Genomic DNA, 23,772 nt, shown 5'->3' with positions numbered 1-23,772 from the left:
GAAATAAATCAGGAATCTGGTTTTGAGTTAAATAAGTGAATACATTTATATAGAATTTTTAACGTGAGTTAAAAAAGGGCTCACTATTTGGCAGGTATTGCGTTAAAGACACCCTTTTTATTCATGCAGTTATAACTGCTTATCAACGATCTATAATGCATTTGTAAATTAGTTTTTAGTCTTTAACAAACACCTTTATAAACCCTTTACAAAGGGAACCTTAAAGGGTTAGTTCACCCAAAAATGAAAATTAGACCATGATTTACTCAAGACATTCTTCTTTCAGAAAATAAAATCTGAGTTATATTAAAATGTCCTGGCTCTTCAAAGCTTTATAATGGTAGTGAATGGTCATGTCGTTTTTGAAGTCCATAAAAGTGCATCTAACCATCTATAACTGCTCCACACGGCTCAGGTTAATAAAGGCCTTCTGAAGCGAAGTGGCACGTTTGTGTAAGAAAAATATCCATATTTAAAACTTTATACACAAAAATAACTAGCTTCCAGTGGTCAGCGGTATGCGAGTCGACTTGCTCTAAAAGAGTAACCCACGACGCTACGTTTGCTCTTTGCTCTGCGCTTCTGCGTTCGTCAACGCATGCGTCAAGGGTTCAAGGGTCATGTCGAATTGCGTACCGCTGACCATTGGAAGCTATTTTAGTCTATAAAGTTTTAAATATCAATATTTTTCTTACACAAACGCGCCACTTCGTTTTAGACGGCCTTTATTAACCATTCACTGCCATTATAAAGCTTTGAAGAGCCAGGAGATTTTTAATATATCTCAGATTTTATTTTCTGAAAGAAGAATGTCATACACACTTAGGATGACTTGAGGGTAAGTAAATCATGGTATAATTTTCATTTTTGGGTGTAAAGTAAAGTTACAATGTAAAGTGTTACCACATTTTAATAGGTACAAGCCTGGAACTGTCACTCTACTATCTTCCTGTGGGAATGTTAGAGATGTGGTACTGCTTGACAGCTCAATGGTGGTAAATGTTTCTGTGAATGACTGACTGACCTGTGCTATAAGAGGACAGCTTCTTAGGAAATTACAGGATCTCTACTTAAGGCAAGCCAATTGAAAATCCAATAATAGTTTTTTGACTCTTATGCCCAGTCACACCATGTTTAAATCAATCAAATCTCTTTCCAAATGAAAAAGAAAAGGAGCAAGAAGAAAACAGAGAAAGAGAGTTAAGGGCACTGCAAAATGAAAGTTCAGTTCTGAAGTACAAAAAATATTGGCAATTAAATTGTAAAAAGCAGACTATATTTAAGACTAAAACCATTTTCCAAAATGAGTTTTCTAAATCTGACCTTTAACCTTTTTTTTAAGGGTGTTGTCATTTATAACTGACTTTGTCCAATTAGGGTAAAATATTTTTGGCAAATTGTCTGAAACTTCAGACACATTCAATGGGTGAATGAGCATTCAGTGTGAAGAACAATTTCATAACCTGAAGAACCTTTTTCCACTATAAAGAGCTTTTGTACCCAGTTTCCTCTCCACCAATAAGCTGGTGTGTGATGGGCGTTCTGGCGCAATATGGCTGCTGTCGTACATCCAGGTGGATGCTGGACATTGGTGGTGGTTGAGGAGATTCCCCCTTCTATATGTAAAAGCGCTTTGAGTCCCCAAAAAAGTGCTGTATAAATGTAACACATTTGTTAATAATATAATAAATGTATTATTATTATTATTATTTGTTAAAGGTTCTTCATGGAATCATCGATGCCAATAAAGAACCTTTATTTTTAAGAGTGTTCCTCTTTTAGAAGCTCCAAATACTGATTGAACAGCCTCCCAACTCAGCTGATCAATCCAAGGATCATTTTACAGCTATAATATCCTATGCTGGAAGCTCTCTAAGAAAGCAACACTTAATGATTTTCATGTATCTTTTTTATTTAAACCTGCATGCTTCAGAGGAGCTTAATGGATATGCCATTATCAAGAAAAGCAGCAGTAAGAGTAAACAGAACACACTGCTGCCTGCTAGTGTGTTAATACAATTTGCTGTACAAATCACATTTTCACTCATTAATCCTTCAGAAGAGGTTGAAGCTGTGTTGCAGTGGTAGCACACATACTTGCTGTGCATAATGGGACATTAAATCTGACAGACATTTGCAGCCATCAAGCAACAGGGTGTCATTCATTTTCAATGAAAATTAGAGATTTGTAGCAAAAAAGAGTGGAATGCTTAAACCTTGGATCCAGAAACTAGAAAAAAGGTTCACTCACGTTTTGAGGAACTGTATGGTCTTGTTTTTTTTTCTTTTCTTTTTCATAATATGATAACGAAACGCCACATTCCTCCCTTAATTTTTCTGTATATCACACACATGTAAACAAGGACAAATATAATGTACCTTATAAGGTGAGTGAGTGAGTGAGTGAGTGTGTGTATGTGTGCATGTGTGTGTAAGGTAAATATTGGACAAGCATAAATTCTCTTCCTTGAAAGCCTGAATCAATAGAGCTATTAGAGTCCAGACAAACCTCTGAGATGCAAATGCACATTTTTAGTCATCCTTCACCTGATAAAATCCCTTCCATTGTTGACGTTTTATATGCAACTTGAAATTGGTCTTTTGCTCAGTACATCAAGTCCATATTTGTTTTCATCCTTTATGCATCAACAAAAGTATGTGGGAAGAGAGAAATCAGGCTTGAAAGGAAGGCGAGATATTAAGATGAAAGAGAAAAACAGCTGAGAGTGTGGGGATGACAAAGAAACTCTAAAGGAGCTTTTCATTCTTATTTTCTCTTATTTCTTTCCCTCTTTCTCGGTGATTGCTCTCATCTTATCAGCATTTCTCTTTGTCCAATACCAACATCTTCTGTCTTACGTTCCCAAAAAGAGACTCGAATCAGAGCAGAATTCATTTTTCAAAAGCTTTTTAAAATGGCTCTTTCACCCAGGGTTAATGATCTCCTTATAAAACCCTCAAAGTCAGACAATTGCCACTTGAACACAGGACCCACTTATTTTACCCCCTTTTGATTATTCATAGTTCTTACAAGGATGTGAAGTAGCGGTGGTGGGGGTGGGGTCACTGAATCCGATTAATGCAAAGCGTATAGTTTCCAATTGGAGCACTAAACAGGACAAACAAGATCTTATTATTAATAGTTTATTTTTTAAAGGTGCATTCAGTAGTTCTTTAGCTACCAATGCTGTTGCTTCATACACTACGATAATACGTTGTTAGACTCTGCGTTGCCATCTATCGACGAGGTTCAGCATGATCGTCTCTGAGTTTTATATAAACACTGATACTAGTGAGTTTTAAAGAGTGGTCTACACAATAATATGTGACCTGTGCAGGGAAAATGAGTCGGAATGCGCACAGGCTAATTTCAAGCTACAGCCAAAACAAGTGAAACATTGCGATTTTGAGGTTCTCAAAAATTAGTTCATTAAGCCCTAGTGCTCCCAATGCTCCAAATAGCAATTAAACATCTAAAAATATCTTTATTTGTACGTTTTCTGAGAGGAGTACCTGTCCCTTGTCCATGAAAAATGATCATATTCGCGCTGACTGACAGATCCAAAGTGTGTGCACAATGACGCATCAGACTCTTGAAGGACCAGGACCTTTTGTACCACAGTTTGAAGAATTCATCTGCCAGAATCTGGCAGTAAATTTTCTGCTAAATTTCTGCTAAACGGACTTCAGGATTGGAGAAGGACTAAAAATGAACTCACAAAACTTACTGCCAGATTCTGAAAGATTAATTCTTCAAACAGTGGTACAAGAGGATTTGGTGCTGCTCCTTCAAGAGTGACTCTCAACCTGTCAATAAACCCTATATCTTTATGTATTTTACAACACTTCAGCTAGTGATTCTTATTAAGTGGGGGTCATTTTTTAGGATTCTTTCCCAAACTTGAAGGGATAGTTAACCCAAAAATGGAAAATCTGTAATCATTTACTCACCCTCAAGTTGTTCCAAAAATGTATGAGTTTCTTTGTTCTGCTGAACACAAAATAAGATATTTAGAAGAATGTTTGTAACAAAGCAGATAGAGCAACCATTGACTACCATAGTAGGGAGAAAAATACTATGGTACTCAATGGTTGCTCTATCTGCTTTGTTCTTCTAAATAACTTATTTTGTGTTCAGCAGAACAAAGAAACTCATACAGGTTTGGAACAACTTGAGGGTGAGTAAATGATGACAGAATTTTCATTTTTGGGTGAACTATCCCTTTAAGTCTCTGAGATCCTGACACCTTGCACTTCTGGAAAATGGTGGCGCTGGAGACGAAAGTGTTCCTGATGGTTTCACACTTAATTCTTCACCTTAATTCTTAATTCTTTTGCAGTTAACATGAGTCTTTTCTTCACCACCTGTTTTTGTCTGACCTTGCTGACCCAATGAGCATTTCACTGTCCAATGGTCATGCCTTAACTGCAATTTCTAGTATTGCATTAGTATTGTATCCTTCTCATGGGCATTTAATAATTTTGACTTTTCAGTCTAAGTTAAATCTCTTTTTTGGCTCATTTTATTGGTAAAAGAAAACGTGCCTAATAATTATGCACACCTGAATAATGAAGGCATTTTTCATTTCCAGCCTTCATGAACAATTATATATCACTTATAAAAGATTAAATACAAAATTAATAGTAGTGTGTCTGTGCCTGTAAAAAAAGTATGATCAGAAAATCAACATGCCCAATAATTCTACACGCAGTGTACACAGAATTACTGTATTTCAAAATATCTGTCTTGGCGAGTATTCAAGCAAACATGATCTGTTATGTCTTAAATGAATGTTTGTTAACTGTTGGGGAAAAACATCTGATGTGTAACATTACTTTAGATCAGTGTGGTACAGTAGGTCTTAATATACAGGTACTGGTCATATAATTAGAATATCATCAAAAAGTTGATTTATTTCACTAATTCCATTCAAAAAGTGAAACTTGTATATTATATTCATTCATTACACACAGACTGATATATTTATGTTTATAAATGTTTATTTTTTTTTATTTTGATGATTATAACTGACAACTAAGGAAAATCCCAAATTCAGTATCTCAGAAAATTAGAATATTGTGGAAAGGTTAAATATTGAAGATACCTGGTGCCACACTCTAATCAGCTTATTAACTCAAAACACCTGCAAAGGCCTTTAAATGGTCTCTCAGTCTAGTTCTGTAGGCTGCACAATCATGGGGAAGACTGCTTACTTGACAGTTGTCCAAAAGACGACCATTGACACCTTGCACAAGGAGGGCAAGACACAAAAGGTCATTGCAAAAGAGGCTGGCTGTTCACAGAGCTCTGTGTCCAAGCATATTAATAGAGAAGCGAAGGGAAGGAAAAGATGTGGTAGAAAAAGGTGTACAAGCAATAGGGATAACCTCACCCTGGAGAGGATTGTGAAACAAAACCCATTCAAAAATGTGGGGGAGATTCACAAAGAGTGGACTGCAGCTGGAGTCAGTGCTTCAAGAACCACTACGCACAGACGTATGCAAGACATTGGTTTCAGCTGTCGCATTCCTTGTGTCAAGCCACTCTTGAACAACAGACAGCGTCAGAAGCGTCTCGCCTGGGCTAAAGTACTGGACTGCTGCTGAGAGGTCCAAAGTTATGTCCTCTGATGAAAGTAAATTTTGCATTTCCTTTGGAAATCAGGGTCCCAGAGTCTGGAGGAAGAGAGGAGAGGCACACAATCCACGTTGCTTGAGGTCCAGTGTAAGGTTTCCACAGTCAGTGAAGGTTTGTGGTGCCAAGTCATCTGCTGGTGTTGGTCCACTGTGTTTTCTGAGGTCCAAGGTCAACGCAGCCATATACCAGGAATTTTTAGAGCATTTCATGTTTCCCTGCTGATGACCAACTTTATGGAGATGCAGATTTAATTTTCCAACAGGACTTGACACCTGCACACAGTACCTGGTTTAAGGACCATGGTATCCCTGTTCTTAATTGACCAGCAAACTCGCCTGACCTTAACCTCGTAGAAAATCTATGGGGTATTGTGAAGAGGAAGACGCGATATGCCAAACCCAACAATGCAGAAGAGCTGAAGGCCACTATCAGAGCAACCTGGGCTCTCATAACACCTGAGCAGTGCCACAGACTGATCGACTCCATGCCACGCCGCATTGCTGCAATAATTCAGGCAAAAGGAGCCCCAACTAAGTATTGAGTGCTGTACATCCTCATACTTTTATGTTCATACTTTTCAGTTGGCCAAGATTTCTAAAAATCCTTTCATTGTATTGGTCTTAAGTAACATTCTAATTTTCTGAGATATTGAATTTGGGATTTTCCTTAGTTGTCAGTTATAAACAAGAGTTCATTACTGAAGCAGGGGCAATAATAATAATGTTAAATAATAATACTATACAAATTTGAAATTGTATATGTATATGAGAATGTATATAATATTATAATGTTGTGTATAATACTATAGACACAGCCACCTGATTGAGCGATTTATTTGTGATGGAATAATTACTTTATAATTTTATTGGAGGTTTACACACATGTTGCACAGTTAATCTGAGCCATGCATTAATTTAAGTGATGACGGATATTATGGGAGTGGCTTGATGCAGCGCAAGAAATGCAGAGAATTTGATCTTGACCCTTAAGAAACTTTAATACTGTCACGTTACAAATCTGCTTCAAATTGAATTAAAAATGTAATTACAACATTGAAATAAAAATGTAAAGGGTGTACAAATACTGTATAAAATCGTGAATATAAATAATTGGTAATCATGTAAAAAAAAAAAAAAACATTTATCATTGATCTATTATAACTTTTATGTTGGTTTGGTCGTTTAGCTGTTTCCTTATAAAGGTCCAGATATTCGTGGTTTTTTTTGTGTAATTTGCCAAGTTTTTTGCCAGGTGTCTTTTTTTATTATATGATGTCATTACGTTGCAAAATTGTTCCAAATTAGCCAGACATCAGTTATCACGATTAAAAGATCTGGGATCTGTCAAATCATCTAAGATGTATTAAGCGAGGTACGAAGAACGGACCCCAGGAGCAAAGTCAAGACAACAAGGAGCTGCTGAAAAAGCCTAGAAGTCTCCTACTCTTTTAAGCGAAGTTAGAGTCAGTAAAAGAGCCATTTTAAGGGTCAGACATTTATTTCACGCTTACTCCAAAGGCTCAAAGGTATAAGCATGACAGGCAGAAATCGCTGTGACATAAACTTTAAGAGTAGCAGGGGATAAGCCTGATAAAATGCACTCCTGCACAAATTCCAAACTGAACCCATTGGGCAGTGAACTGGATCAGCATGAGACCACTTCAGGGCATAAAGTTTTCTAGTGGAGGGAGCTCTAGCTTTCAATATAGTCTCAACAACCTCAGACTAGAATTTACAATCTGGTCCCCTTCAGGGGCCAGACCTACAACTTCCACAATTTGGGATTTGGGTTAAGTAACATGCCCCCCTCTTGGTCGGAATCTCCCAAGGAAAGCCTTCCTGGACAGATATTAGGTCCTACTTTCGAGGCGACCGAAAGTAGGCCCTATTACAGGTTAGAAGTAATCGTAATGCAAGCTTCCAAACCCTGAACGTGGTCCTCAGAGTCTGGTGATGAAGCTAAAGAAAGGGTAAAGCCTGTCTCCAACTCCTCAGCTAGCTCCTCTTGTGTTCCCCATGATCTCAGCCAACGTGGGTCATTAAAATCACTTTCAGAGATTTTTTCCAGCTGATGAACAATAGAAACATTGACACCCAATCAAAACGCGCAATTTCCTGCTTACTCAGTCACTTCGCCGTAAGAATGTTATTTTACATGTCACCAGCTGTTTCAAAGTCCTTTGAAGTTCTCAGCTCCCTCCAGCAATGAAAACCTTTACCAAACCTTTACCTTTTTTTGGATACGTCACTTTCTGGTCTCTTTATCCTCCGTCTTCCTTTTAGGATGTTGTATAAAAAATGCTTCAAGTTCATGTTCTCAGTTTCCGGCTTCCCATATATGGATTTTCCGCTGTGAGCATGCTAAATAATTGTTAGGAATAAATATCCCCACAAGCCTTCTGATTTGCTAAACAAACAATCTGTTTATTTGTGTGATTTCTTTCAGAGAGTAGGATTTTTTTCTGCATACCATTCCAAATCGCATACAGAAGGCTGCCACAAAATACTTCCAACATTAAAATAGATTGTCGCTTTCTTCTAACAACAGCGGTAGGGCTACACATTTTGTGATCCATCTGTCTAATGAATTTCTAAATTAATCAAATGATTTACGGCCAGAAGTTACATGCGTTTTATCAATTTGATGGTTTTATCAGTCTACACTAAAGCCAATTGCAGATCTGATATTAGCATGATGACAGTGATGGTCCTGTAGCTGTAATAATGGAGAGGGTGCTCTGCAGCATGAACAGGTGCACTATGCCACACTAGAAGGGAAGGGAAGGGAAGGGAAGGGAAGCATTTTCCTGAAGCTGCAGTTAGCAAATGAGATTCTCATCCAGAGCACCTAATGCCTTTAGATGCTGTCGGAAAAAATAATTGCAGCACTAATTGTTGGATTCTGGACATACCTACCTACAAATAAGAATAATATTCTTAAAAAAAAAAAAAAGACCATCAAAAATGTTTGCTATTAAATGCCTTGTACACTCTAAAAAAAAAAGGTTCTATATGGCACCAAAAATGGTTCTTGGCTTGTAATCATAGGAGAACCTTTTTTAGTGCAATTTTGGTGCTTCAGTGGTTCTTCAGAGGTTCTTCACCAGTTCTTTGACAAAGGTGCTATAGCCTCTGAACACCTCTGAAGAGTGTATTCCATCTGCAATATATATATATATATATATATATATATATATATATATATATATATATATATATATATATATATATATATATATATATATATATATATATATATATATATATATATATTATTATTATTTATTTTTTTTGACGAGACCCTTGCATTCTCCACACTGTTTTCAACACACAAACGTATCCTTGACCTATTTCATGAAGCCGGTTTCAGTGGCTACCCAGGTAAGTTTGATTTTATTTGAGCAAATTCAGTTTTTTTTTAAGGTACAAGAAGATTAATTGTTTTTTAGCTGTGGCAATCACCATGGTAACTTAGACTACATGACCAACCTGCTCAAGATCCGTTTTATTCTGGGTAAGCAATATATCTGTAATGAAGTCACTCCCACTGTATCTCTTGCTCCAAATTAAAGCGGTTCACACTAAGGCTCCGTCCACACGGAGACGTGTTTAGCTGTATACGTAAAATTTTTGTACCATGTCAGCGTTTCGTCCTCACGGATCCGGCGTTTTGGGAGCATGAAACCGATATTTTTTTAAACTGGGTCCCAGAGTGGATAAATCTGAAAACGACACCCTTGCGTTTTTGTGTGTACAGCCAATCCGTATATTTTGTTAAACGGTGATGTCATCACACCACATCCTGCACCACGAAGACTAGAAGGGATACAACTACGGGCACTGGGCATGCATACATCAATACTGCGTCTTTTAATTACTGTATTTGCATTATTGTAAGGGTATGTTTAGGGTTGGGGCAGGCGTTAATAAAACACATCTGGTAAGTAGCACATTTATTTATTGTTAATTTATTGTGAAATTTTGCCTCAACTCCGACTGTTGCCGTACCCCTTCTATGCTAAGTTCCACTCCAGTTTTAGACACGCACTTGCGAACTTCACTAAGCAGGTAAACCTCCTTTCATGTAGTCGCGATGTTATATTGTCATGTTTATCAAAATAAAACTGATAAAAAAACGTAGACCCCACTTCATTGATGATAGTGTGGGCTTATATGTTGAACTTTATTCTTGTACAAACAGACGCTGTATTAAGCAGTGCATGCAGTATTTAGTGAAAATGTCTCTGAAACGTCTGTGTATTTGACAAATATTGCATTTATTTGACTTCAGCTGGGATAAAGTATGCAAACACAGTGCGAGCGTCACTGCGGGAAGCAGAAAGTGTCCGACTTCACGTCTCCGTTTGCAGCTCCTCCCCGCCTGCATGCGGCTACTCTCGCCGATCGATTGCATCCAGCCGCAGCCGATGTCAAACACACCTATTATGACACAAGAGACTAGGTAAGCACATGACATGATCACATGAGGGCACAATGGAATCACATGACAAACCAGGAAACAAGACAATGAACATGACATGAACAAAACCCAAACACACTGTGACACAGGTAACATTATTAGAAATAAATGTTATCTATAGGCCAAACTATAGTACTCTAATTTGAAATCTCCTTTCATGATATAATGTTATTTTTTATTTTTTTCACTGAACAATGACGAAAACAAAGGCATGTTGGAGACAGACGTCAACACCTGCGAACCTGCAGCATTTCTCCTTTTTCTTGTCACCTACAGAGTAATTGAAGGGTAGACCTAGTGTTTCCAGAAGTGATGTGCCCTTTAAATGTCAAAAATGACGAATTAGATGCAGCATGAAATCTAAAGATCTCTGGAAAGAAGAAATAATCAGCTATAGAAATGCTTAATAGTGTGAAACATTTCACCAAGTAAATACATGTCACTAATACACAAAGTACCCATCGAGCAAGTATTCAACTCAAATTGCTATATATCCCTGAGTGGTGGACTGTTGACTTTTAACCTCTAAGCTCTCTATCATCTCCTGTATGGTCTTCAGTTTAAGTAATTTAACAGTGCGTCTCACATCTCAACAGGTCAGTTATGTTTTTGCAAATGACAAAGAAATACACAATTCACCAAATGTAACCAAAATTAATTATTCATAAACCACTCAGGGGGAGGAAATGCCAAATGCCACCATGGAAGCATTTAGACAAAGGGAGTCAAAAGAGCAAAGGAAAACCTCTGCTAATGTCTCTCTGAGGGAGATGTATTCATTCATTCAGAGGACTGGACAGAGAACAACCATGAAGAGATGGACAAAAGTGTTTATATTTATAGTCCTTTATGTTGTAGCATTTAACACGTGACCATGAAAACAGATGATAAAGCCAGTGTTAGTCATTCTAATTCAAAGGTGACTCATCTCAATTGGTTTCTCATATTATTCATAAATTCGAATGACTCATTGCAGCCACAGACACTGTGTATTTATTTAATTCGAGAATTAATTGACAATTTCATATGACAAAATAAGAATTGGTAACACTTTATTTTGATGGTCCACTTTAGGCATTCTACTAACTAAGTAACTTTGTAACTACATGTCGACCACCAATATCTGCTTACACTTTATTATAATGGTCTCCAAACGTTCTACTGACTGAGTAACTAACTATAGCAACTACATGTCAACTTAGTCTAACCCGAACCCGAAGTCTACTACATACTCTAATGAGAGTTAGTTGATGTAGTTACTTAGAATGTCTAAAGAGGACAATCAAAATAAAATGTAACCATTAAATGTATTAAAGGATTAGTTCACTTTAAAATGAAAGTTATCCCATGATTTACTGACCCTCAAGCCATCCTAGGTGTATATGACTTTCTTCTTTCTGATGAACACAATCGGAGTTATATTAATAAATATCCTGACACTTCCAAGCTTTATAATGGCAGTGACGGGGTCCATTGATTTTGAAGGAAAAAAAAGAAAGTGTAACGCCTCTCGCAGTTCAAAAAGTTCACAACCCTATGGAAGGTAGTGTAGTTTAGAAAGCATTGTCAATTGTGTTTTTTTGTACTTTGCTTTGTGAGCGGTTGTGAGACTCAGCGGTGAATGAATGGTATTTTTGAGGCAATGAAAATTCTGTATGCATGTAGATATTCATCATTCACTAATGGCAGATAATTCTACCTTCCCTGATAACAATTTTTTTATTAATTTCCTGTTCAAAGACTGCTTAAAAGACAACAAGATATTTATAGCACACAATAAGTGCTTTACATATTTCTTATCTTATGGCAATTACTTTTATAGCTATGGATGAATGCAGAAAAAGGCTTGTTTTTATCTCAATGACCCTTGAAATGCTGCATCTCTTAGATTTATTTTTGGCAGTAATGTTTAGTACAAACCAGGAGGTCAAGGCTCACTGGCCCAGTAGAAAAAACAATAGAAAACACCAACTCACCAAGTGACAAAGGCCATTTATAAACACTATCAATACGGGAAATCCCAACATGTATTTAATCCTGGAAACGATTGCAATTCATTGCACAATGACATTTACGAAATCCACCACAGGCACAGAAAAGCACCACAGCCTATAATAAAAATAGTAAGTTGGAGTTGGAGGCATCTGTATTTCACTGAATTGAACTTCCGTAATACTTGTTCTTTCCACTCTTTTGGGCATTTATTTGTCAAGACTTTGTCAAAAGCATGTTTTATCAAGTGGGCCTTTCTTGAGTGCAACATGCTTCACTGGTCAGAGAAAAATTCTCTTTAAGGTTGAGAACAAATTCTCGCACTGTGCTGTTGAGCTACTAATGGTCCTGCACATATAAATTGCAAATTATATTTTTGCTGATGGCTTACCAGTGCAGTGCTCAATTTTTTGGAAGGGTTTTTGAAAGCGTAAAATAGCCTTTTATATATAGAAAAAGCCCTTGCTACAAAATTAAAAGGTTATGAGCAGGTAAAAAATATAGAGCATGAGCAGTGCATGAGAATGATCCTATCACTCTTATTCACAGATCAGTAATAGGATCCAATATGCCTGCCATTTCAATGGTGCATGACACTTCAGGAGGAAATTACAGAGCTCCCATTGGGAACCCTCCTTTCAACTCAGCTATAACCAATAAAATGACATGTTGGCGACGCATGACAAATGTTCAGGCAATCAACAATTCTCAAAGCCTGCGATGGATGTCTTGAAGAGATTTGAATCTTAATGATGGGACCTATTGTGAGAACACTTTACTTCAGTAAACTGTATGTTTTCCCACCCATGCCAAGAGGAACTTATGTGAAGTTGAGTAGAATGTCCTATTTGATTCATAATAAGATGTAATAATGATGTTTTAAAAAAAAAAACATAAATGAAAAACCACATGTAGATCACATGCAAAAGCAACAAATTAGCAAATTAACTACAATAGCAGGCAAAGTTTCTGCTGTGTAAAAAAATTAAGTGATTGCTGGGTTACTCTACTTTTAATAATGGCTATAAATTATAAAATGGTTATCAGGAGTGGGCCATTGAGAATTATTAAAAACTTGATCACTGTGAAATCTAATTAACATGAGAAAGGGGGTCACATTTACATCCAAATGGTAATTAATCTACACTGAACGGAGCCAAACCACAAAGTGTAGCTATAAACTGTCTAAAGCGTCTGGATTCAGATTTAGTGAACTGAAAGTGCTATAGACAGTCTCCTGGGACATGATGGATTAAATGAATGGGACATTAACTAACATGTTAAAATTATTGAATGAATGAATTGAATTAATGAATTAATTGAATTTTTTCATTATTATCTGTTTTTATTATCTCATGTATTTTTGAAATATTTTTGGCTTGGTTTGTTTTTTCTTCTTCTGTTTGCTTCTGCATGCATGATTTATGATTGTGGGAAACAAAAGTTATTACCAAAGAGGAGAGGGAGAGGGAGGAGAGTGCTAACCTCAGGAGTCATGATTTTATGGAAAGCCATAACGAAAGAAAGCACATGCTATCCGTCTTAATCTGGATTTAACATTTTTTATTGCACTTGTATAGCCATCACTTTGTAATAATTCTAATAATTACATCCTGACATCATATCTGTGACATTTGAAGTATTATAATTATTAGATATTCAATTTATTGTACTAAATGTTTTTCAATATTTTGTTTTAATTACAACATCACATTGCACTTTACGGCATGATTCATTTTATAATGTTGACGTGTTAATTGAAAAAAAAATCATACAAACCATTTCGTTTTAAAGGAATTTAAATTATTTAAAGATGATAATTAAAGTCTAATTATGTCCATCATTTTTCTATTATCAGTTTTGTCATTTTGTAATATTAATGTGCATTACTCAGAACATCACTTAGTTTTAACTCAAATGTTTATATGTTAAGATAAGTGAAGCATTCAATTTAAATAATTTCCAACAAACTGCTGTGGAGTGCTAGAGCATTTTTAAAAATGAGCATACATAAAAACATGATTTACATAATGACAACTAATAAAGATGGGATTAGCTAGGGGCTCATCTTCATCCTCCTTGTGACAGCCAGAATTAGGGGCAGGTGGTGAAGAGATTTATTAATCAATGGACATTCAGAGACCATTATTCTGGAGACAAGAGACAGAGCTGATGAAAGAGATCACAACACTGAGAACAGTCTGATGGCAAATGCTTGCTTATTCCCATCAATCATCATCTTTCCTCCTGATTCCTGACAGCCATGACCCATAAAAACATTGTCTCCATTAAATTTAATTTCACAATGATAGACAGTTATTGTATAGAATTAAATGCCATTAACCTTTAAACATTTCCAATTTTTTTGGGGTCATTAATTATGGCAGCACTTGCTGACAGAAGACGAAATTTTGCTTTCATTATTTATATCTAAATAATATTTAAATGTTATCTAGACATACCAAACACACCAGTCCGACATTGTCTGAGAAAAGCCCATAAAATAATAAAAGTAGCCCCCCAGACCACAATCTGTACGTACAACTATACAATCTGACAGATGCTTCGAGGATCACGTCATGAACAAGCAGATTACAAAACAGTTTCTACTATACAAGCCCTCAGGTGCACTGCCCACTTTACTTAATACCTCTTCTTATTCTACAACTCTCTGGAATACTTCATTCTGATTGGTTAAACATGACATTCAGAGACAAATATTTATGAATAATTACGCTTGACCAATCATCCAGGAAACCTGTTTACTACATTACTGGGCTCCAGTTTAGTCTCACCAATGAGCTACAGTATAAAAAATTTCTATAATAAACTCATAATTCCCAAACTCAATTCAATATGTACTAAAATTCCCTTTTTAAAAGAGCTGTATAAGTTTTAATATGCAAGCAGCTGCACTATTACAGAATAAAGTAAATGCCATTAGATTGACCAAGACACTGGTGCTAAGTGAAAACTGGCTTGATAAAAAGCTATTTAAAAGCTATATAAAAAGCTATATATATATATATATATATATATATATATATATATATATATATATATATATATATATATATATATATATATATATATATATATATATAATTTATTTTATTTTATTTTATTTTTTACAATTTTTTTCAGTTACTCAAGCTGAGAACTCAAGCCGGCTGCCTTAAAGGGATAGTTCACCCAAATATGAAAATTATCTCATGATTTACTCACCCTCAAGTCATCCTAGGTGTATCCTCCACACGGCTCCAGGGGGTTAATAAAGGCCTTCGTAGGCGAAGCGTTTTTGTGAGAAAAATATACATATTTAAAACTTTACAAAATGTAATCTCTAACTTCCGTTAACTTCCGTTAACTGTCGTACACGCGTTCACGAGAGACTGACGTTCCAGCATCAGAAAGAACGAAAAATGTCATATACACCTATGGCTTGAGGGTGAGTAAATCATGGGGTAATTTTCATTTTTGGGTGAATTATCCCTTTAACTTTTAAGTAAAATTAAAGTGGAGTAAAAGTGACAACCAGTGTATGTAGGCCTACAGAATATCGTATTTTTGACCATTTATAATTCAGTTAAAGATGAAGAAAACACTGAAAAATCATAAAGTGGAAATGACAGGAATTATACGAATTGGATGGAAAGATGTTAAAAATGCTAGAAAATAATAATTCTAACATTTTACAATGTAGCCAAAAAAAATGTAATATCAGCATCCAACGCAGGCTATTTTAAAACCAGTTGGTTTATGCTTAAATTCAGGGCATTTCGATAAAGCACTCAGAACTAAGATGCCATATGTTCAAGGTAGCTCAGCCTCATGATAAAAATACACCAATGGCACTGCGTCATTGCTCAAGGTTTGCGTCCGTGCGCCTCCTCATCATATAAAGCGTCTAGGACGTCTCGCTTTCACAGACCTGGCTGGCTGTGAGAGTAAGTTTAGAGCAGTGGCCAGTATTTCACCAGCTTTACGCATAGCTCACTAAATGTACACATGTGAAACACTTAGCAAGGAACGCGCTATTATTTTGGCATTCGTTATTATGTGTTGATATTTAGCGACTACCATGGAGGTTAATACTACGCTCTCAGGGCGCAACTTCATTGACTTGCGAAGCTTAACGCAAAAACTTCTCTCTTCGGCGAACCTGTCAAAGCAATTTCTGGACAATGAAACGGAGCTCGTCTCCGAAGAGGATTTGGACGTGAATACAGACATCTATTCTAAAGTTTTCGTCACTGTGATTTATGTGCTATTGTTTGTAATAGGCTGTTTGGGGAACTCGATCACCCTTTACACACTTCTGACGAAAAAATCTCTTCAAAACCTCCAGAGTACGGTGCACTATCACCTGGCGAGTCTGGCCATATCCGACCTGCTCATCTTGATCCTCTGCATGCCCATCGAGTTATACAACTTCATCTGGGTGCATCACCCGTGGGCTTTTGGGGAGGCTGTTTGTAAAGGGTACTACTTTCTGCGGGACGGCTGCTCGTATGCGACGGCGTTCAATATCGCCAGCCTGAGCGTGGAGCGCTTTATGGCCATCTGCCACCCGTTCAAGGCGAAGAGCATCATGTCGCGGAGCCGCACCAAGAAACTCATAAGCGCCATGTGGGTCGCGTCTTTTCTCCTGGCCACTCCGATGCTTTTCACCATGGGGCAGCTACTGGTGAAGGATGAATCTATATGCACTACCATCGTGTCCCCAATAACTGCTAAAACCGTTCTACAGGTGAGCGCGCACACCTCTCTTTCCTAGCTTGCGACGAGTGGAGTTTTTTCTTATAATTCTGTATTGATTTGGTTATAGTTTGTATTGCGTTGGATCTATCTTGTCTTATTCATGAGTAGCTGCTTGCAGCAAGTGTCTTAAAGAACAACCTGTTGTAGCGTCGCTGGTTAAACGACAATTTTCAATATCCAGCAAGAATTTTCAATATTAGGCTACTTTGATATAGCCGAACAATGCCATATTTTTTACATATGGCATTGTAAAAAAGTTTTTATTTATTTATTCAGAACTTTTAATAAATACTGTATGCCCACATGAGATGAATACTATGAATATCAGTTAATACAATTAAATACAAATCTTGTTTTGTTCTTCATGGAGAGGGTCGCGCCTTCATGGGCAAGATCAGGTGACCAGCATCACCACCAACTACTACTAATAAAAATAATGATGATAATAATAATAGCTTTCACTTTATATAGTGCTTTCAGACAGGAATCAAAGCAATGTACTGTACAAAGCATGGTATCACTTTATTTCGATGGTCCAACGTAACATTTCAATATCCAACATGAATTTCCAATAGATTATTTTACTAGATTTAACTATGGCAGTTCAACATTGTAAAAAGTGTGCATTCAGATTTTTGCTGATAAAAATTACATTTGATAAATAATAGGCTCACATGAGATGAAGACTCCATTCAGTTTAAAATCATAACAATAAAACAAATCTTGTGACCAGGAGCATCATGGCTACTACTACTACTAATACAAAAATAATGACATGCTTTCAGACAGGTATCATGGCAATTTACTGTGATATTGATTATATATCTTTAATTCCGATAGTCCAGTTTAGACATTCTCCGTCCTAACTATAGGTGTACCTTTTCAGAACTCTCATTGGAATATTATTATTGGAGTATTAGTAGACTGTCTGCTTAATATCTGCTAACACTTTATTTTGATGCTCCCCAACAGACATTCTACTCACTATAAGTAACTTTGCAACTACATGTCATCTTATTCTACTAACCCAAACCCTAACTTAATAGTCTACTAATGAGAGTTAGTTGACATGTAGTTGCAAAGTTACTTATAGTTAGTAGAATGTCTTAAAACATTAAAAAAGGGGATTTAAAATGATTAAAAAAACACAAAAAACAACAACAACTAAACAAAACAATAAAATAAAAAAGACACAATTTGTACACTATAACACAACAACCATACTAGAGTAAACAGCATTGCCTAATGATGGAATGTGGATCATGTGTACGATCCACCAGGCACTTCAAATCGAATGTGTGTGAGATGAAAATAAAATATCCCAACAAGTCAAACGTACAATTTGACTCCAAGTTGACAGAATGTCAGCAAGTCCAAACATGTTGATTCACCATCACCAGTCTAAACAGAATGAGTATGAGTGGGAACATAAAATGTCTAAACAAGAAGTCCTGCTGGAGGGTGATGGCATCAATGTAAAGTCCAAACCACTGGTACTGGAACAAAAAAAAAGAAGAGAGAAAAAAGAACGCTTTTAAAGCTTTTTAAGCTTTTAAAATGTGTTAATTTTACCTTAAGGACCTATTTCTGCTTAAATAAAGACCTGGTCCTAAAAAATTACTTTTGTTGATTTAAACTATTCAGTGGATTAATTCAGTTGGATTGAAAACATTTTGAAGTGTATTTTATTCTGAACCACAAGAGCAGTGGTAAATTAATTAATATGTATTATGCCCCTTTGATTCTTTTGGAATTGCAAATTAAATGTTGATGTCTTCATTATTCAAACACATTAAAATGAGGAGCAGCGGGGTCTGTATTGCTTCTGTTGTGAGCACTGATGGTCATGAAAGTCAAAATAAATCAATGATTCTAATGAATTTAACTACTCTGTTTCTTGAAAATATTAGTCTACCACAACCAATATATTAGTTTGAGTAACAAGTGCCAGGATTTGCTCAAAAATAAGGATTTACTATCTTACGAAAATGGAATGCACTTCACCATTCCCTAAAGTAAATCCTAATTGCCTGGAAATGGAGACATTATGCTTTGATTCTAGGAAAATGGTCCTTGCAGACCTAAACCTTTTGCCTGCCTTATTCTTTTATATTACACCAGTGAATCTAATTTAGTCTGGAACACAATCCATTTATAAGGACAGGAGGTATGCTGCTTGTAACACACAGCTTTCCATCTTTCTTCATTTGAAAAAAACAAAACCAAAAACAACAACAACAATAGAGTGTGACTGAAAACAAGCACACCTGTGGAGTAGCATGAGAGGCAACATAATATATTGAAATGATCCTTAATATGGCATAATATTACAGCATTTAGTCCTTGAAATGCCTGTGGATAATTGGAACTCGTAGCACAGTGGACACGGTCAGTGAGTTACAATCAGAACCAGACTGCACATTCTGCATTACTGAAATAGAGGGGACAAAAGAGAAAGAGAAAAGGAGGATATGGATACAGAAAAACTGGAGAGGTGGAAAGAGAGAGAGAAAATGAAGAGCGAATGAATACGGGATGAATTAGTTCTGACAAATTCCATCAGTCGTTGCTGAGTGTGTGTGTCATCCTGAGATCTACCAGTCAAAAGAATGATAGTTGCAATAGCAGCTGTTTGCTACAGGACAAACCGTTTATCATGTTTCAGTCTTGGCAAATTGGTTACCACAGAAAACCCAAAGATTTGCAGTATTTGATCTGCTCTTTCCAGTATTATATTTTGCTATAGCAATACCTGAAATTCTAGGGCTCTGTGGGGCACAAAATGATTGCAGAAAGAAAACATAAATGGTCTTTTATTGCTTTTTGAAATGAGGTATAACCTTTCCACATAAAGTGTAAACTGACATAAATATGTATGTTACTGCATCTTTCTGTTCGGTAATGGTTTCTTGAATGTGAGCATCTAAACTGGTGCCTTTCTAATGGTTCATCCCCTTCTGTTTGGTATTCTGATCTTTCTATTGCACAGTCTGCACCTGAAAATAATCCAGTACTGCACTTGAAAGTATGTGGATACAAATATACAAATAAAATGAGACCGGCATATATATAGCAGAAGGCAGTGCATGATGTTGGTGAGGATAAGTGGCTGATAGCTGATATTGGACTGGCACTGTGTTCTGGCAAGTGTTTAGAGCTCTTCTAGCCATAAAGAGAGGGAGAGAAGGACGGTTGAGTCGAAATTTTCATGTTCTGACATTTCAACCCTTCATTCAACAGTACAACACCGTTCATAAAGCACAGCTTTCTGGATTCAACAGAACAGGACATCTGCAAGAAACACCTGAAAGACACAGATATAAATAGATTTCACTGCTCAGAGGGAGATTCAATTTGGTAGATAATATTGAGCTGAGCTCTGCTCAAACACTTTGCACAAGCAAATTTATTGTAAATGCAAAATAGAACAAATGCATCACCATTTCCATTAAAATATTAAGCAGCAGTTTTCAATTTTGAGAATAATAAGAAATGTTTCTTGAGCACCAAATCAGCCTTTTAGAATGATTTATGAAGGATCATGTGACTGAAGACTGGCATAATTATGCTGAAAAATAAAAATTTCCTAAAATGTATTAAAATAGAAAACGGTTCTTGTAATAATATTTCACAATATTCCTTTTTCTAACTGTATTTTTTGATCAAATAAGTGCAGCCCCTGTGGGCCAAAGAGGCTTATTTCAAAAACATAATAAAATCTGAATGATTCCAAACTTTTGACTGGAAGTGTGTATTATTTTAGGTCTGTCAAAGTCAATGCATTAACTTAACATATTAACTGAATATGTTTAATATAATAATTTTTAAATGTTTACAGAATTGACATATTAATGTAGTATTTTGTTCTGGCCAGAAGTCATTATTCAATTGAGAGCCCTAAGGCCCTATCACACACCCGACGCAATGCGACACCAGGTGCGACACAAGTGTTCTTTGTTAGTTTCAGCCAGACGCAGTTAGCATTTCCATGTCCAGCACCATGTTGTTTAAATAGCAAATGCACTCGCGCCCATCTGTTCGCCCATGGGCGTGCTGGTCTGAAAACGAGGTGTGTTCAGACACATTGTTGCTATTTTGAGGCAACTGAAAACAACTGCAATATTTTTGTGTTATTTAAAGGGCGCGCTAGTAATATGCGTCTATAGGCGGGTGCACAACATGCGTACACTCTGCAACTGGCTTTTAAAGGGAATGGGAGATGAGACTCTGATTGGTTTATTGCACGTTGCACCCAAAACACAGCCATAACTCATTAAGGGCCGACTGTTTTTTCCGTTGTTAAACTAGCAAAAGTGGATTCGTATTGTTATGAAAAGTGTATTGGTTCAGGCTGGTTTATGCTAGTATAGTGCTGGTATAGCTGGTGGACCAACATAGTCATGCTGTTCTGAAGCAAAACTGAGCTGGTGTAGCTAGTCAACCAGCACTACCGCTTCCCATGCTGGTAATCAGCAAACCAGCAACCAGCATGCAAAACATACCTGGATGCCGGATTTTTCAGCAGGGAATGGACTTTCAACAGTCTCCCTTGCCACAGTCGCCCTTTTATCTTGCTCACTGGTGGTTGTAAGGAAGCATCCTCTGTAAAATAGATTAATATTTATAATATTATTTATTTGAGACAAATAATAAATGCAATTGCCTGCAAATGTCTCAACAAAAATAATATCAAAACTAGCCCAGGCTGCCCACACAAAATATATTTGCTCTTAAGCACAACCGGAAATAAATGTAAGATGACACGTCAGTGAGCACTGGAATCAGAAAAGATAGAGATGACGTGATGTTTCTGTTCACAGTGTACTGAGAGAGAGCAACAGACAGTTGTGTAAGACGGGTGCTTTGCTGCATTTTTTAAAATTATTATTTGGAATGTGCTTTCCAGGCAAGTGTAGGTCAGGACAGTTATGCTAGGAAAAGTTTAATAGGGGGAAAAAAACCTGTATTAAAGGTCCCGTTCTTCGTGTTTTTTTGAAGCTTTGATTGTGTTTACAGTGTGCAATATAACATGTGTTCATGTTTCGCGTGTAAAAAAACACAGTATTTTTCACACAATGTACTTATCTGTGTACCGCTGTTTTCACTGTCCTAAAAACGGCTGGTGATTTCCTTGTGCTATGAAGTCCCTCCTTCAGAAATACGTAACGAGTTCTGATTGTGCAAGCGCTTACCGTGTTGTAATTCGACCGCAGCTTAGCGCACGTGCCAGCAGTTCCTGTGTTGTGATTCGACAGCAGCTTAGCGCATGTTGGAAAGGTCACGCCTCTTAACGGAGAGATGTATGCGTTCAATAATCTCTACAGCGTCCCTGGGAAAGCCAAACAAAGGTGATTTGACTCCTGGATGAAAATAACAGCGTCTCGAAGACATGGCGATAAACACACTCAACGCAACAGTTCCTTTTCTCCACGCGACACGTCCGCTTCTCCACGTGGGACAGCAACAAGACCGCGCCCCCTTTTTCGCGTTTCTTTGTGGGCGGAGGTTAGTCTGTTCTACTGCTCTACTGACGTAATTAAAGAAGGAAGTACCAGGATGTAGTCCAAGCCAGCCGTTCGCTGTAGGCTTTGAAAGGGAACTTCTGTTAAATAAAATATCTCGCTTGGCATTGAACTTTGAGCTTTATAATTTTACAGGTATTATTTATGCTCTAACAGCAACATTACACACTAACTAAAGTTTGAACAATGGGATCATGCGGAATGGGACCTTTAAAAACACAAATAGAAAAAAGAAGAAAAAAAACCCATACTCTTTGTAACTGTTTCCTCTGCCCACCAGTTCATTCATGAAGCTATAATTGCATGTTGTGAAGCATATAGATCTGCCAGGGATATTTACTGTCTGCAACGAGCAGTGGTCAGCCAGGAAAACACAGCCAGAGAGATTGGCACCCTGTGTTCTTGAGAGGAGGAGTGATGTTGTGGTGGAAGCGAAAGCGACACAATACACTGCCCATGTAACATGTAATCACTGAAACAATGTTGAGTCAGTGTTGATGCGTCAATGCTAATTACATTGAATTAACGTTACAAAGTGATGTTGCTTCAGTATCACTTTTGCACCCTTAGTTACTGTTGAAACAATGTTGAGATTTCAACCACAAATCAATGATAATATCATTGAATCAACATTATGAAATGATGTTGGTTCAATATCACGTTTGCCCCCGCATTCAATGTTGAAACAATGGCGAACAAAAATAATCAATGGTAATATCGTTGAATCAACGTTACATTATGATAGATTCTACAGCACTGATGATGAAGCAATATTGAAATTAACAAAAATAATCAATGGTAATATTTTTGAATAAACATTACACTACCTACATCACTGCTGTTGAATCAACACTGAAATTAATAATTTGTAATTAAATAATCTTTGGTAATATTGTTGTATCAATGTTACAATCCCCAGAGGATTAGAGCAAATCAAGTAACGTATTTGAAAATGTCCCACTAACTGGGAAACACCCACTAGTGATCTGCAGAGATGCATACCTGCATCATCTTGTTCTCATCAACTACAAATCACTGTTAGTTCAAATCACTGTCTCCACTCATGTGTGATGTTGACTTTCAACAAAATTTCGATGCTGAAATTTCAATCTCGACCAAAATGATGGTTTGGATCAAAACTCAACATTGTATCAATGCTGTCTGGGATATACTTTCTGTGAACCTGTAAAATGTCAGTCACTTGCATTTTGAGTTAATTCTCAGTGGCCTTGAGTGACAAGGTATGCTGTTACTTTTGTCCGATATCCTGTCCAAAGCGTGAATTACACAGTCAAAGTGCTTCAAAGCAGTCAACTCTTTACTCCATGCACCTTCACAGACATCAGGGCTGCAGCTACTGACAGTTAGAGAGATGTCTGG

General features: G+C 36.8%; 1 protein-coding gene across 1 annotated transcript in view; it reads left to right on the top strand.

Annotated features, from left to right (window-relative positions):
• Positions 1–16,033: 16,033 nt before the first annotated feature.
• Positions 16,034–23,772, top strand: part of ntsr1 (neurotensin receptor 1 (high affinity)) — a 54,858-nt gene continuing 47,119 nt past the window's right edge. The window contains exon 1 of the mRNA XM_079802221.1: positions 16,034–16,859. Within this exon, the coding sequence (XP_079658347.1) occupies positions 16,191–16,859 (669 nt within the window). The 5' untranslated portion in view covers positions 16,034–16,190. The remainder of the gene's footprint in view (positions 16,860–23,772) is intronic.

The sequence above is a fragment of the Gobio gobio genome, assembly GCF_949357685.1.
Source record: "Gobio gobio genome assembly, chromosome: 21".
In the NCBI taxonomy this organism is placed as follows: domain Eukaryota; kingdom Metazoa; phylum Chordata; class Actinopteri; order Cypriniformes; family Gobionidae; genus Gobio; species Gobio gobio.
Note: the sequence above shows the minus strand (reverse complement) of the source record. Positions and strands in the feature narration are given on the sequence as shown.